The sequence below is a fragment of the Vitis riparia genome, chromosome 10 (genome assembly GCF_004353265.1).
Source record: "Vitis riparia cultivar Riparia Gloire de Montpellier isolate 1030 chromosome 10, EGFV_Vit.rip_1.0, whole genome shotgun sequence".
Lineage (NCBI taxonomy): Eukaryota > Viridiplantae > Streptophyta > Magnoliopsida > Vitales > Vitaceae > Vitis > Vitis riparia.
In genome coordinates, this window is record NC_048440.1 from 18505331 (window position 1) to 18518656 (window position 13326).

General features: G+C 36.3%; 2 protein-coding genes across 2 annotated transcripts; one reads left to right on the forward strand and one right to left on the reverse strand.

Annotated features, from left to right (window-relative positions):
- Window positions 1-187: 187 nt before the first annotated feature.
- Window positions 188-9010, forward strand: LOC117923802 (secretory carrier-associated membrane protein 3-like). The gene is made up of 13 exons (XM_034842261.1): window positions 188-483; window positions 1713-1772; window positions 2003-2131; window positions 2222-2284; window positions 2788-2821; window positions 3230-3352; window positions 4788-4852; window positions 4954-5045; window positions 7601-7646; window positions 7741-7808; window positions 8209-8257; window positions 8499-8564; window positions 8678-9010. Exons 1-13 carry the CDS (start codon window positions 427-429, stop codon window positions 8762-8764), a joined length of 939 nt encoding a protein of 312 aa, XP_034698152.1. The 5' UTR covers window positions 188-426; the 3' UTR covers window positions 8765-9010.
- Window positions 9011-9663: 653 nt separating this feature from the next.
- LOC117923803 (heterogeneous nuclear ribonucleoprotein A2 homolog 2-like) lies at window positions 9664-10453 on the reverse strand. Its single transcript, XM_034842262.1, has one exon. The coding sequence runs from the start codon at window positions 10320-10322 to the stop codon at window positions 9855-9857; it is 468 nt and encodes a 155-aa protein (XP_034698153.1). The 5' UTR covers window positions 10323-10453; the 3' UTR covers window positions 9664-9854.
- Between the last annotated feature and the right edge of the window lie 2873 nt (window positions 10454-13326).

The following is a 13326-nucleotide window of genomic DNA, read 5'->3' on the forward strand; positions in this document are numbered from 1 at the left end:
ATATTGATGGGTGGGTATGGTTGAAGAGTCGTTTTGCGGGGTTGGGATCAGGTGTGAGGTGAGCACATCACAATCTCAAAACAAAAGCGAAAACAAAACAGCAATTTACAAAAGCAACCTTAGAGACTTCCCCTTCACATTCCATTTTAATTTTTGTGTTTTCAAAAAGTGAAAAACAAAAAAAGCAAATCAGAAATAAAATATTGGGCAAGTTGGCCACAGTTTAATCTCAAATTCTTTACCCAAACCAAGTCGTATGTTTCAAAGCTTCTAAGCTGATCAAGGACAAGTTTTCTCCCTTTCTCTCTCTAGAATTTCTCAACCCTATTTGAATTTTCTTTCTTCGTCTTTAAGCTTTCTTTTTCTCCTCCTATATCTTACCGTGGATCTTAGATTGGGCGTCGTTTCTCTACTGATAGCGTAGTGATGGCCCGCCGTTACGACCCCAACCCTTTCGACGAGGAAGAAGTTAATCCCTTTTCTGTACGTTCTTTTCTCCCTCTACTGTTTTGGTGCTACTCAATTTGGTTGTTTTGTGGTTTCTTGGTCTGCAATTTACTGTAATTACGTGGGTTTCTTTTGTTTATGATTAGTTAGTAGAGTTATTGGGTTTTGTAGGAGTTGAGTGGATTTAGGGTTGTTTGAATTGTCAGATCTGGTTTCTTTTTGGTGGGTTTATTTTGTCTGTTGGGCAGTTGACGGAATGTATGAGTTTATGGTGGTCTTGACCTGTAATACTTGTTAAAACTGTGAACGGCGAGGTTGTTAGAATCATTTCTTTGGTTTGGACTTATGGGTTTTGGTGATTAGTAGAGTTGCAGCTTTGCTATGCGGGCTTTAATTCTTCCGGTGGATTGAATCCCGGTATGGTCTTTGTCTGGCTTAAGCGGATTTTGAAATGGGTCCACTATATTGGAATATTGAATTTTGGAGGAACTTTTGTATAGTTGCTTGCATTTCTGCACGAATAGAGATCCACTTCGTTCAAATTGTGTTATATTAGTTTAATTATGCTTCAGAGAGGTTTTCCTTTGTGCATTCTTGGCTCGTCACGTTTTGGGTGATAATGAGATCATGATAGGAAAGAAAGTCACGGAGTTTTGCGTTGCAGTTGATCCTATCATGTTGATTAAAGTTTTTCATTGTCCCCCATATTACATGGATATTCCAGAATGTGGAGGACCAAGGCTAGACACAGTGGAGTTAGGCATGAGCATGGTATGGCCTTGGAATATGTATCCAATACATTTGTTTAATGCATATCCGACAGGAGAATTCGAAACAGAGAGAGGAACACATCTCTATTTCACTCTGAGTTCCTCAGGATGCCTTCTCATTGTGCTTCTTAGGTTACAGGGATGAAGCACTCATATTTAACCATTTTTGTTAGGCGGCGAACTTATTTAGTCCTGAGGCATAAATGAAAGATAATTTGGGGCTGATGATTTAGGCATATATATATATATATATATATTAGTTGAACCTGACAACTAAACACATAGTGGTATCCAAAATGCATGAACAAGTATATGTCATGTAGTTCATTGTGTAATTCTGAAATTCTAAAATATGGTTTGTCAAATTATATATTCTAATACTCAACTTTGTTGTAAACTTACTCGTGTTTTTTGATATTGTTGCTACAGAAAAGTGATTGATTTGTCTTTGGCATTCTTTTTTGTAACCTCTCTTTTATTAATGTTTTCTACCAGGACCCAGCAGTTAGAGGGAAAACATCAACAAACTATGGTGGAGGAGCGTTTTATACAACAGTAAGCTTATGTTATCTTTTTATTTTCAAGCAATTATGACTGTTCCTTTTTCTGTATCAATTGAGCTCTAGATGGCTAGAAGTATTTTTGTCTTCATAAACTTGAAACTATTTGAAATACAAGGGGAGGTGGTGTGTCAATGGTCTGTTGTAAACCTGTGTTGGCTTCTTTTCCACTCCCTATCATCTTTTTCTTGATACCTCACATCATTTTCTTGCTGAAATTTTCAGAATCCAGGAAGTGTACCTCCTGCCTCAAACTCAAGACTTTCACCTCTTCCTCCTGAACCTGCAGGTTTCAACTATGATGGTGGTGCAACAATTGATATTCCTCTTGACACAGCAGGATCAAATTTTCAGGTTGGTGGGGAGATGACACTATATTTTCCATTAGTATTTTCCTCATGAGTATTTATCTGTGTTTCTAATGATAGTCCTCCTAAAATTTAGGATTTAAAAAAGAAAGAGAGGGAACTCCAAGCTAAGGAGGCTGAACTGAGAAAGAGGGAACAGGTATCTGGTGATGAAATTTCAACTTTTTGAGTAAAAGTACACATTTTCATAAAACTTGGACTACCTATACTTAGTATTGTTGATTATCAATCTTCTCAAAAACATGAGTTGCTGAATAGTTGTTTTATTTAATTGTTTTTTAAATATCTTTTTCTTTATGATTGACTTCATTTTACTATTTCTAGCAGCCCGGCTTATGAAGCTATTTTGAGGTTTTTGCTAGTTACTACTTGTTAATAATTCACATAAGATCTCTTTTCTCTTTGCTTAATTGTAATTTTGCACTTATACTTGTTTTAACATCTTTAACGAGAATGGGCACATGCATTGGCATCACACACACTTACTTTATTATTATGTATTCAGGTAGGACTTTTTGTCCATAAATTGTATAGTTATCATATGTGGATAGCATGCCTCTAATCTTATTGTTAATTTCCTGTGATGGTTGAGTTAGTGCACTACTACTATTATTTGTTATCAGCTTTCTTGGTGCTATGCAGGAAGTAAAACGGAAAGAAGATGCTGCTGCACGAGGTACTTTGCATTGCCCATTTTCTGTCAAAAAGAGAGATTAAGTTGGACAGTTTATGGGGTATTTGGATCTTCAGTAGGAATTCGTCCAATCTATTGTGTTTCTCATGGAAATTGTAGAGCCTATTGTGTTTTTTCATAGCATTCCAAAATAAATCAAATTAGTTTTCTTAGCGGTTTTTCTTTTTCTTTTCTTTCTTTTTTTTTTTAATGAAGGTGTCACAAGACTTCTATAATGATCTGATTTAAAATCCTTTTTTATTATGCCTCATTATGGGTGGTAGGTTGGTATTTTACCAGCGTGAATAAGGCTAATAACATTATGGACTTATTCAATTTCCTCGAACCTCCAAACACCCCATTAGTTTTTCCATGCAATTTATGTTTCAAGTTTTCTACTTTGTTTTCCAGCTGGAATTGTTCTTGAGGAGAAAAATTGGCCACCATTCTTCCCAATTATCCATCATGATATTGCGAATGAAATACCGATTCATCTACAAAAGTTGCAGTATGTTGCATTTACGACATTCTTAGGTATGTCTCTTAATAAGATAGTGACTTTGATATTCTTATATTTCTTTTACTAAATATTCAACTTCTTGCATGCAAATTTTATATTCCTCTAGATTCAGATACATTGAAATTGTTTTTAGGTGAACTTTGTCATAAGTTCCAATTCCGTAAAGCATGGGGAGGTTTGGAGACTGGCTTGCCTTCATTTCATTTACTCACACTCCACTTTTTTTTTTCTTTTGTGATTGATTAACTTGTTAATCCACATGCTCTCATTTTTCTATATTCTTAGACTCTCCTTCTTGCTAGAAATCAGATGTTTTAACCATTGACTTCTTTACTTTAATCCAATGAATTTATATGCATCCTGAGGCACTTATTAAAAACAAAAAAATTTAAATGCATTCTGAGGCATAAATTTAAAACGAGAAACATGACACCAAATTTCAAACTCAACCTCCTTCGTTGACTGCAGGACTGAGATCAACTTATGTTTAAAACCAGAATTGTGTAAATATACATGGTTTTAAACTTCATGTTTGGGTCACACTATTTCATTCAATCCAATCTCAGTTGAGAGAAAGATCCAAAAATCAGATAATAAGCTTGGTGCTTGTCCATATCAAAGCCCATTTCTCTCTGTTCAGCTCATAGTATGCTTGAAAGTCTAAGCTTGGTGTCCGAGTACAGGTTAATTGAAGTGGATTCACATCAAACATTTTCTGTTAAAGGTGAACACTCTATACCAAAGTGCTCGAGTGTTCACATTTATTGGTATAAAATGTTTGCATTTATTTTAGTTAAAGGTGAATACAAAGCCTAATCTTTTAACTGATGCCACTCTTATCTTGACATTGACATAGAGTGCTCATCTTTATGCTGATTCTTGGACCAAAGTGCTGTACAGCATGCACGGATTTACTAGACAGAGAATCAAAATCAATAAGTTTGTCCTTCACCGTCTGGGTCTTGGGACTTCCCAACTGCACCTTCCTTGACCTAACTGACCTCCTTTCCTCCCTTCCTTCTCTCTCTCTAGTGCAGTGCCCCTATATTCAGCCCTTCTTTTAATAAATAAGATCTGCATTACAGTGGTTTGAACACTTGCTATCTCATACATCCTCACAACACTCATACCTATGGAGGTTGGGTTCCTTTGTGTAATTCATGCTCTATCCATTTGAAATAGTGTGCTACAAGTATGAAGAAATGGATTGGGGGAAGAGGGTTGTAGTTTGTCTTTCATTTGTTGTATCACATGAAATTATGCCTTATTGATTTGAAGTTTCATGATTGTAGGATAGAGTTCATTGATTGTTTATTTAGTGTTGTAATTTTATTGCTATCATCCAAAATGCTTTAACATACCTACCCAAAGAATAAATAAATAAAGTGCTTTAAGACAAAACCATCAAGATGGTTCAAAGTAGATTTTATGAGCATTGGTGTGCTGCAGGATTGGCGTGCTGCCTTACATGGAATATTATAGCAACTACTACAGCATGGATTAAAGGGGAAGGGGTCAGTATCTGTTTGTGTCTTTGGATTTGCTTTATATTTTTGTATGCAGATTTGATGGCTAACACAGTACAACTTGATCTTATATTTTTTCCAATTTAGGGGTAAAAATCTGGTTTCTTGCTATTATCTACTTCATAGCTGGGGTCCCAGGAGCTTATGTGTTGTGGTACCGTCCACTTTATCGTGCTTTTAGGTATTTCCTTCTCCTTCCTGGGTGTGGCTGTCTGTATATTTTGGACCCAGCAAAGTCCTCAATTCCAATTCACATGTTTATTTGTTAACAAGAATGTTGTTGAAATTCTCAATTCACGGTTTTGTTTGCTAGGAAAAAATCTATCACTCGAAATTAGTGGATCATGTGGGAGACCTACTAAGTGGCCAGTTGTGAACTTAGTGGACTGGTGTGTTGAATACCTCCACTGAATTTAAGTTAGATCTTCTCAGGCTAGCAGTCTGATTGGATGGCTGTAAATTTTGGATTGACTGGAAATTTGAGCTTAATTATAAGTGAGACAAATATCTAATTGTTAGGACTATTGCATCATCAGATGACCTGTTATGTAAGAATACTGGGAGGGTTTTTGACTTAGTAGAATGGATGTAGTGGAGAAGTTTATCTCTCTTTGACCCAGCTGGAACTTGAACCTGACACCCCCCACAAACCCATCCTAGTCCTTTATCACTTGAGCCAGGCCTCAAAGGGTAGAATATTAGGAGGTTAAGGAACCATGGTTTTAAAAACCGGAACAGACAGGCCGGTCCGACCGCTTGCCGGTCACGGTTCCTGTTAATTAGACCGGAAACAGGTTGAATCGGGATTGGACCGGCTGAACTGGCGGTCCGACCGGTGAACCGGACGAATCGGCCGTTTCACTCCGAACCGTCTGGTTCGTTTCAATTTTTTTTAAAAAAATTTCAGCATCAAAATGACACCGTTTTGGAGGATATAAAACCTCCTCCAAACCGTAGCTGTCGCCCGCCTCCCAGCCCGCCCCCAACGCGCCGCAACAGGCTCCCACTGTCGATCATTTCACCGTGCAAAATCTCCCTCCACCGGCTGTTGCAAGGTCACCGTCGCCTGAGTCGCCTCCGACAAGCCCCCCCTGCCGCTTGAACCCGGATGTAAACCCCCTCTGGCCTGCTATAACCCCCCTGCCCCCGCCGTAACCGCCCCCCCCTCCGGCCTGCTGTAACCTCCCCCCTCCCGGCTATAAACCCCCACCCCCCTGCACTGTAAAGCCCTCCGATAATGTTTGAAGTATAAGAAAATGTTTTCTGTTTTTATTCTTCATTCCTTAAGCCACTAGTAGTTTAGACATCAAAGGTCGATGACTTTAACCAGCCAATCTGAAAAGGGATCCAACCATGGTTACTGCTTCCATCAAATCATCCTTTGCCGGTATCTTCACGCTTGACAATTGAACTTTGAGTCCTTGACTAAAGAGTCCGTGTACGTCTCCAATCAAACAATGGCAGATAGAGAGAACTTGTCGCATTTATGGCAATTGGGCTTGACTGAATCATCAATGGAGTCACTTATTTAGGAGAGGGACAACTTGCCTCAAAAATGAACACAGGTTCCATTTTGAGTGTTGGAGCCTTGGAGGACATCACACGAAAGTTTGGATGGTGGGTAGAATCCGAGGATTCAACGTTTTGCTTTATGCCCCCATGAGTGTATGGAAACCATGTGCCACCATTTTTGTTTTTAAAAATTTAATTTTTATGTTTTATATTTAATATCTTAATATTTAATTTTTTAATTTTTATAATTGTAATGATAGGTTTAATATTTAAATTTTTCGTTTTTATTTTATTTATTTCACATTTAAATTTTAATTTATTGAAATTATTGAAAATATTGAGTTATTGACATTTATAGATAAAAAAACTCTATAAAAAAAAACTCAGTAGATATTATTAAACTTTAGATATAATTTATCATTTTTATTTATTAATTTTAATAAAATATAAAAATATATATTTATGATGTTATCGGTTCGATCAATGAACTGTGAATCAGTAACTTTTCCGGTTCGATGACCGGTCCGGTTCTGAAAACATTGTAAGGAACTACATTTAAAGAGTGTAGTTGAAATGGGAGTGTTCAAAATGAATAGTGCCAATATATGAAAAGTTAGAATAATAAATGATTGATGCTTGAGAATTAGCGTTGCTCTGACAGAGGTCAAGAAACAGGAAGGTTATCTAAGATGGTTAGTCTGTCTGCGCAATGGAGCTGATAAATGCACTAGGTAGGAATGATTAAGAAAATGGATCGGAAGGAGTAGGATAGCATGATTGCTGAAATTTCAAGTCTTCAATAGAGGATATTGGAAAAAAAATGGAATTCATGTTGTTCGAATAAAGTACCTGGGATAGGCTTTATTGAGATGTGAGTGGTATGGATCTCCCAATCACATGATTGTCACTGTTACATTTTTTAATTGAATTTGAGTTATAAAATTTTGCTACTTTTTCGTAGTAAACACACTCAATTGTGTTGTCTTGGAGAGTGAAGAGCTTATTGAAGTCTTCCCTTTTATTGTTTCTGGACAGCTGTGCCTATGCCATGCATCTGGTTATTTACCAATGCAAAGAGATTAAAAAATAAAGAATGTTACTGGCTATGCAGTTGCCTCTTCTCTCCACCATCCATATGTGTGTGTGCATGTATGTTTGTATGTGTGTTTATGGTTTTACCTGACAATTTTCTGTTATCTGATCACACTACAACATTTCTTACAGGAATGAAAGTGCTTTGAAGTTTGGATGGTTTTTCATGTTTTATTTGGTAATTTTTTCTAAATTTTTTACTCTCACCTGTGAATCTGCTATCTACATTAACTGTTTTATTGAGATACTCTTTTCTTTCTTACTCTCTACAGCTTCATATTGCCTTCTGCATCTTTGCTGCTGTTGCTCCTCCTGTTATTTTCCATGGGAAATCTCTTACGTAAGTTCTTTAAAATATGTTGGTTTCCTTTAAGCTAGTATATTTACTCATACTTGCTTTTATCGCCAGTGGTATGGATGCTTATTTATTATCTCATCAATTTTTCCAAGAGTTCATGTGAAAAGATGGACAAATATAGATGTGCCATGCTGAAGTATTAACATAGATTCAATTACATAATTTCTTTTAGAAGTTACAATTGAATAATGGGGAAAAAGTGTTTAGTTTCTGTAGTGGACACAATGGGAGTACAGTGGATATTGTTTGGGAAAAGGTGTTCTGCTTCTGTAGTGGATAGTAGATGTGATTGATGCATATAGCATCATTTATACAAGAACCTTTTTAACTTTTATTCTTTCCAACATGCTACTAATGATTCCGTTGTGGTCCTTTGTAACAGTGGTATCCTGCCTGCAGTAGATCTTATAGGTGACCATGTTTTGGTTGGGGTAAGTTTGCTGCTTGTACCAGAGCGTATTGCTTATTCTTATGGATCCTTGTTCAAGATTAGTTGCTTACCTGGTCAAAATACATTGAAGTATCATGCACTTTTAAAATGCCTAATTTTTTTTAATTGTGATGAGTAGCAAAAACCTAGGTGACTTGACCTTGTATGAGATACACATGAGGGTCTCTAGAATATTGCTGGAAGCCTTTTACTGGATTGATTGATTTCTTCTTTTATTATAGATCTTCTACTTCATTGGGTTTGGAATGTTCTGTGTTGAATCAGTGCTCAGCATCTGGGTTATTCAGGTCCAACTTCTCTTTCCCATTCCTAATAATCACGGAAAGCATAGCTACCTCTGCTAATAGGATGAATCATGCAGCTCTTGTTCACTGTTTCTGTTGTTTCTCCTGGTTTGCAGCAAGTATATATGTACTTCCGAGGCAGTGGCAAAGCAGCTGAGATGAAGCGTGAAGCCGCAAGAGGAGCCATGAGGGCTGCATTGTAAGGCTGCAATTCCCGATAGAAGCGAGATATATGTGGATTCAGGCTGAATGGAGACTATGGAATTCCAGCGGACTCTTGTCATACTTGTTCCATAAGTTGTTTTTCTTTTTCTTTGTTTTGTGATAAAAGTATTGTATTGGAGAGGTTGCTTCAACTTGGGATTAGAAATCTTTTAGACATGATCTACTGTAAATTTGAATTAGAAAGGTGGTGTTCATTTATATCTGTTCATGTCCCTCGCTTGAAACACTAGTTTCATAAACCATGCTTGGCATCCAGAACATCTCTTGAAAGCAGAAATTTATTAACGCTTCAAATGATATCATTCAGAGGTGTGGCATAAACATCTCATCTTTAGAATTTCGCAGACAGGTGTGTTGCACTCTTTCAGTAAGTCCACTGAGATCATAATAAAAAAATGAACACATGCCTCAAGTGTCGTTGCTCTACTTGATTTCCTCCAGACCAATTCCTCATTGGGCTCTTCTTTCAAAAGTGCCGGAGGCTCAAAGGGGTTATTAATGGTGGACGTGGACCACATTGCCTCAGCTGCAATTCCACTAGCTGCTGTTACATTACATCTTCCAAGTTACCCAAGGGCCAGAGCAAGTGCCGTTGACTTGTTTGAGTTCCTCCAATTAGGTAAGGCTTTGGAGATAAAGCTACACCTCAGCTGCTTAGCAACCAAAGCTTTCCAATTAATACATATCAGTTCCCCTGTCGAAGATGTTGAAGGGGCCCCCTCAGGCTCCTCATCACTGTCCGGCTGTCCGCTGTCCTCTGTCCTCTAGTCAAACTGCTTGTACGCAATGTTACTGTTTTATAAAACATAATATCCAATTTATCATTTTTTTTTCCTCCTCAAAGGAAACAAGGAGTTAATAAAGAGAAGAAACGACATCTACATAAATATTATATCTTCTCATATTATTTATTTATATAACCACGAAGAAAAAACAAGTCAAAAATAAGCACTCATAGTCATAGAGATAACCCACAAACCCAAATCAGCATAACAACTTCCTAAAAGACTACATCACATACTAATAATAGAAACTATTACCGGCTACAGCCAATCCATAACCCACGCTCTAACAGTAAGCGGTACACTTCTTCTTGCAGTCCATGGTGCACCCACCCCCACCCCCGCCGGCGCCGTAGTTCTTGCCGGATCGGCTGTAAGAGGTGAAGCACTTGGCCGGACACGTCAGCTTCTTCATGTAGCAGGGACCCTTTTCCTTACACACCACCGTCGGCCTTATGGTTCCTCCCTTGGAGTACCCACCTGACGGCCCTCCGTACCCGGCTCCATACCCTCCGCCGAAGTTCCCCCACCCGTTTTCGAAACCCGGTACCCCGAACCCACCTCCAGGGCCGAAGAAGCCGTTACCGGGGTCTGTTCCGCTGCCAACGCCCTTGTTGTTGGGGTCGGTGGTGGGCTTCCCTTTGACGGCCTTGAGCTCGGGTGTGAAGGAGTCAGCTGGGCGGGTGGCGAAGGAGAAGGTGGTGGTTGTGGTGAGCAAAAGAAGCAAGAGAAAAGAGGTGGCGAGGGTGTTCATGCTTGGTTTCTTTGTTGGTTTGCCTTGTTAGAGATGAGTGAGAGATGTGAAAATAGATAGGAGAGGCAAATAAATACCCGAGATCAAGTGGGGGTGACTGTGAAAGGGCATTTAAAGGAGAGAGAGAGCTGGAGGACAGTTGAGAGGAGGAGGGCGGGCCTCCATCACTCATGGGTAGGTTGGGTGCAATTAGTGCGCTCTATTTTTTCTTCATTGCTTCATCTTTTTCTTTTTAAATATATCTGTATATTGTATTAATTATTCACTTCATTTTTGGCAAATCAACTTTTGCCACGTGATCAGCTCCATATCGGAATGGCAAACTAAAGTCGACACATCATTGACTATACCATAATGCTGTGTTACATTAATATTAACATTATCAGGCGCATCACGCATGGAAGAGACATAAGCACACATATATACAAACATATCGTGGGCGAGCAGTAGGGTGGCAAAGCATTATTGTGTAATCGACCCGATTCAAAGTCTGTCATATATTTTTCATGATCAAATACAATCCAATTCGATTTAATTATTTATTTGTGTCTGTTTAGATTGACCCATTGAATCAAATGACTAAATTTTGACAAGAAAAACAACCCATGATGCGAATTGTGCGGAGGAGTGCACGGGGGGGTATTCTCTAGGTTAAGGAATTGATGGCATGCAATGGGCAAGACCTTCAGGTGGATAGGGAAATAGAATATTTAATCTTTGGGATTATGATTCAGCTGTTGTACAGTGAATTTGTCATTACTACTTGCTTGCAGCTTCACAATTGAGAGGGGGTCCATCACACATGTTTGTACGGGTTGTGGGAGAGCTGTGAATCTGCGTCCCATCATGGTGATAAGGATAGTTACTACCGCACTTCAAATACAAGCCCCACACGCTTTGTGGACCATGGCACCGCCCCCATTTTTAATTTTTTATTGTCCTTTGAATTTGGTTTAGAATTGGATTCAAATTTTGTGCTTTCAATCCCCCAAAATACTCGATAATATTGATATTAAAAACAAAAATATAATTAAAACTATTGGAGTTTGCCTCATAAATGACAAAGTATAATGATAGCATCCAATCATATAAATATTGTTTACTTTGGGTTTAAGAGGTCATATATGCCAAATATCAAGATATATCATGAATTTGTCCCACAAATGGTAAAGTATAATGACCCATATCCAATTATGTGAATATTATTCATTTTGAGTTTAAAGAGGTCACTAAGATGATGTTTATTTTTTTACTTAATTCTAAATAGAACCTTAATACTTAATAGTATTAAATATTAGGTTGTTTGTTTTTGTAATATTTTATTTCTATTAAGTATTAAAAAGTAAAAAAAAAAAAAAACCAATATGTTATTTTTTCTATTTAAAAAAAGTTATATATTTTGACTTTTTCTATTTAATAAAAAGTTTATAATAAGTTATGAAAAAGTAAAAAAATAAACAACCTAAATTCTAAAAGCAAATTACTTTAAGTAAAAAGCTAAAAAAACAAACATCACCTAAATCTTTAAAAATAGTTTACAAAGTTAAGATAAATTGTATATAATGATACATACCTAACTATATAGATATTGTCTGTTTTAAACCTAAAAAACCCTTATAACTTTAAAACATGTATTTAAGGTTTAGAAAAATTCATATTAATATAATATTAGAGATTATTTTTTTCCCTTATTTGATGTGCAACATAACACAAAATAGTCCTAAGACGTATTTTATAACTCTAATCCATCCCAGTCCAAAAATTTTCCAGAAAATTTTGACGACCTCTTATGAGTTGTGAAGCAAAACAAAACTGAAGGGGACATGTTGCCGTACGTCACGGCACATTCATGCTATCAATTGGAAAAAATGTGGCTACTGAAGCTATGAAATTAAAGTGGAGGACCGACCACCGACCTAATTTTTTACATTAAATTTCAACACGAACCCCATACGGATGGATCGCTCTATTACATCGACATTAATGTGTTTATGGGTAAGAATTTGGACCACCCCATCAGCAAACCCTCTTTAAATAGGTTATTAGAAAGTCAATGCTGTCCATTTATAGACTGGGAAAGTCATCACATGATGAAAATATCCTTTTGCCGTTTAGCCCAAAGTATTACAACACGTGTTTTCTTTTATTTAAAATGTACACGTGGCATTATTTTTTTCCTTTTTTATAGTACATAAGGATTTAAATAAATAGAGTGAAATTTGAAGAAAGAAGTGTGATTATAGTAAGTCTTTTGTAACTAGAAGATTAAAGGTGAAAGCAAGAGTCATGCCCTGGTGCCCGTGAAAGAAGCTTCTTGGATTGAGAATTTTTGAGATTTGTCAAAGCAATAAAGAACAGATTTGACTTGGTGATTTTCCAGATGCAGTGGTGTAATTTATTTCGACCATGTGTCGCAGCTGTACGAATTGCAGTGGAATAAATAGGATTGGTGGTTCATCGTGCCAAAAATTCAATGGACTTGATGCTTCATTAAATATTTGTTTATTAATGTGAAATTTAAGATATTGTGATTTTGAAAGCCTCTACCGATGAATCTTTCTTAATTTATCAAGACATCTGTGGTTTGGATACAACTCGACTCAAAAACTAAACTTTTGCATAATTAACAAGGAGAGATATAAAATATGAAAAGATAAATATATCTTTTAAAATTATTTTTTATTAATAATTTTTTTTTATCTTAAATCTTTTTTTTTTAATAATTATTTTAAAATTTTATTATTTTTATAAAACTAATTTTTAAAAAAATATATTCTAAAAATACATTATTTAAATTTATTTATTTATTTTTTTGCATATTTTTAGTTATTTTTTATATACACAATTTTAAAAATATGTACTTTCCAATATGTTTGATTTTTAAATAATAATAACAATAATAATTTATTTTTATATTTTTGAAAATTTGTGTATTTTTTTCTAAATCACTAAATAATATTAAATTTTATTGAGGTTTACAAAAAGAATAAAATTTAAATTAATG

What these genes read in the sequence shown, in the direction of transcription:
- LOC117923802 (XM_034842261.1), top strand. Translation starts at nt 427, where the DNA reads ATGGCCCGCCGTTACGACCCCAACCCTTTCGACGAGGAAGAAGTTAAT. An exon ending in AGAAGATGCTGCTGCACGAG is followed by an intron (nt 2,822 to 3,229) that starts GTACTTTGCATT and finishes TTTGTTTTCCAG; the next exon opens with CTGGAATTGTTCTTGAGGAG. An exon ending in CCACTTTATCGTGCTTTTAG is followed by an intron (nt 5,046 to 7,600) that starts GTATTTCCTTCT and finishes CATTTCTTACAG; the next exon opens with GAATGAAAGTGCTTTGAAGT.
- LOC117923803 (XM_034842262.1), bottom strand. Translation starts at nt 10,322, where the DNA reads ATGAACACCCTCGCCACCTCTTTTCTCTTGCTTCTTTTGCTCACCACA.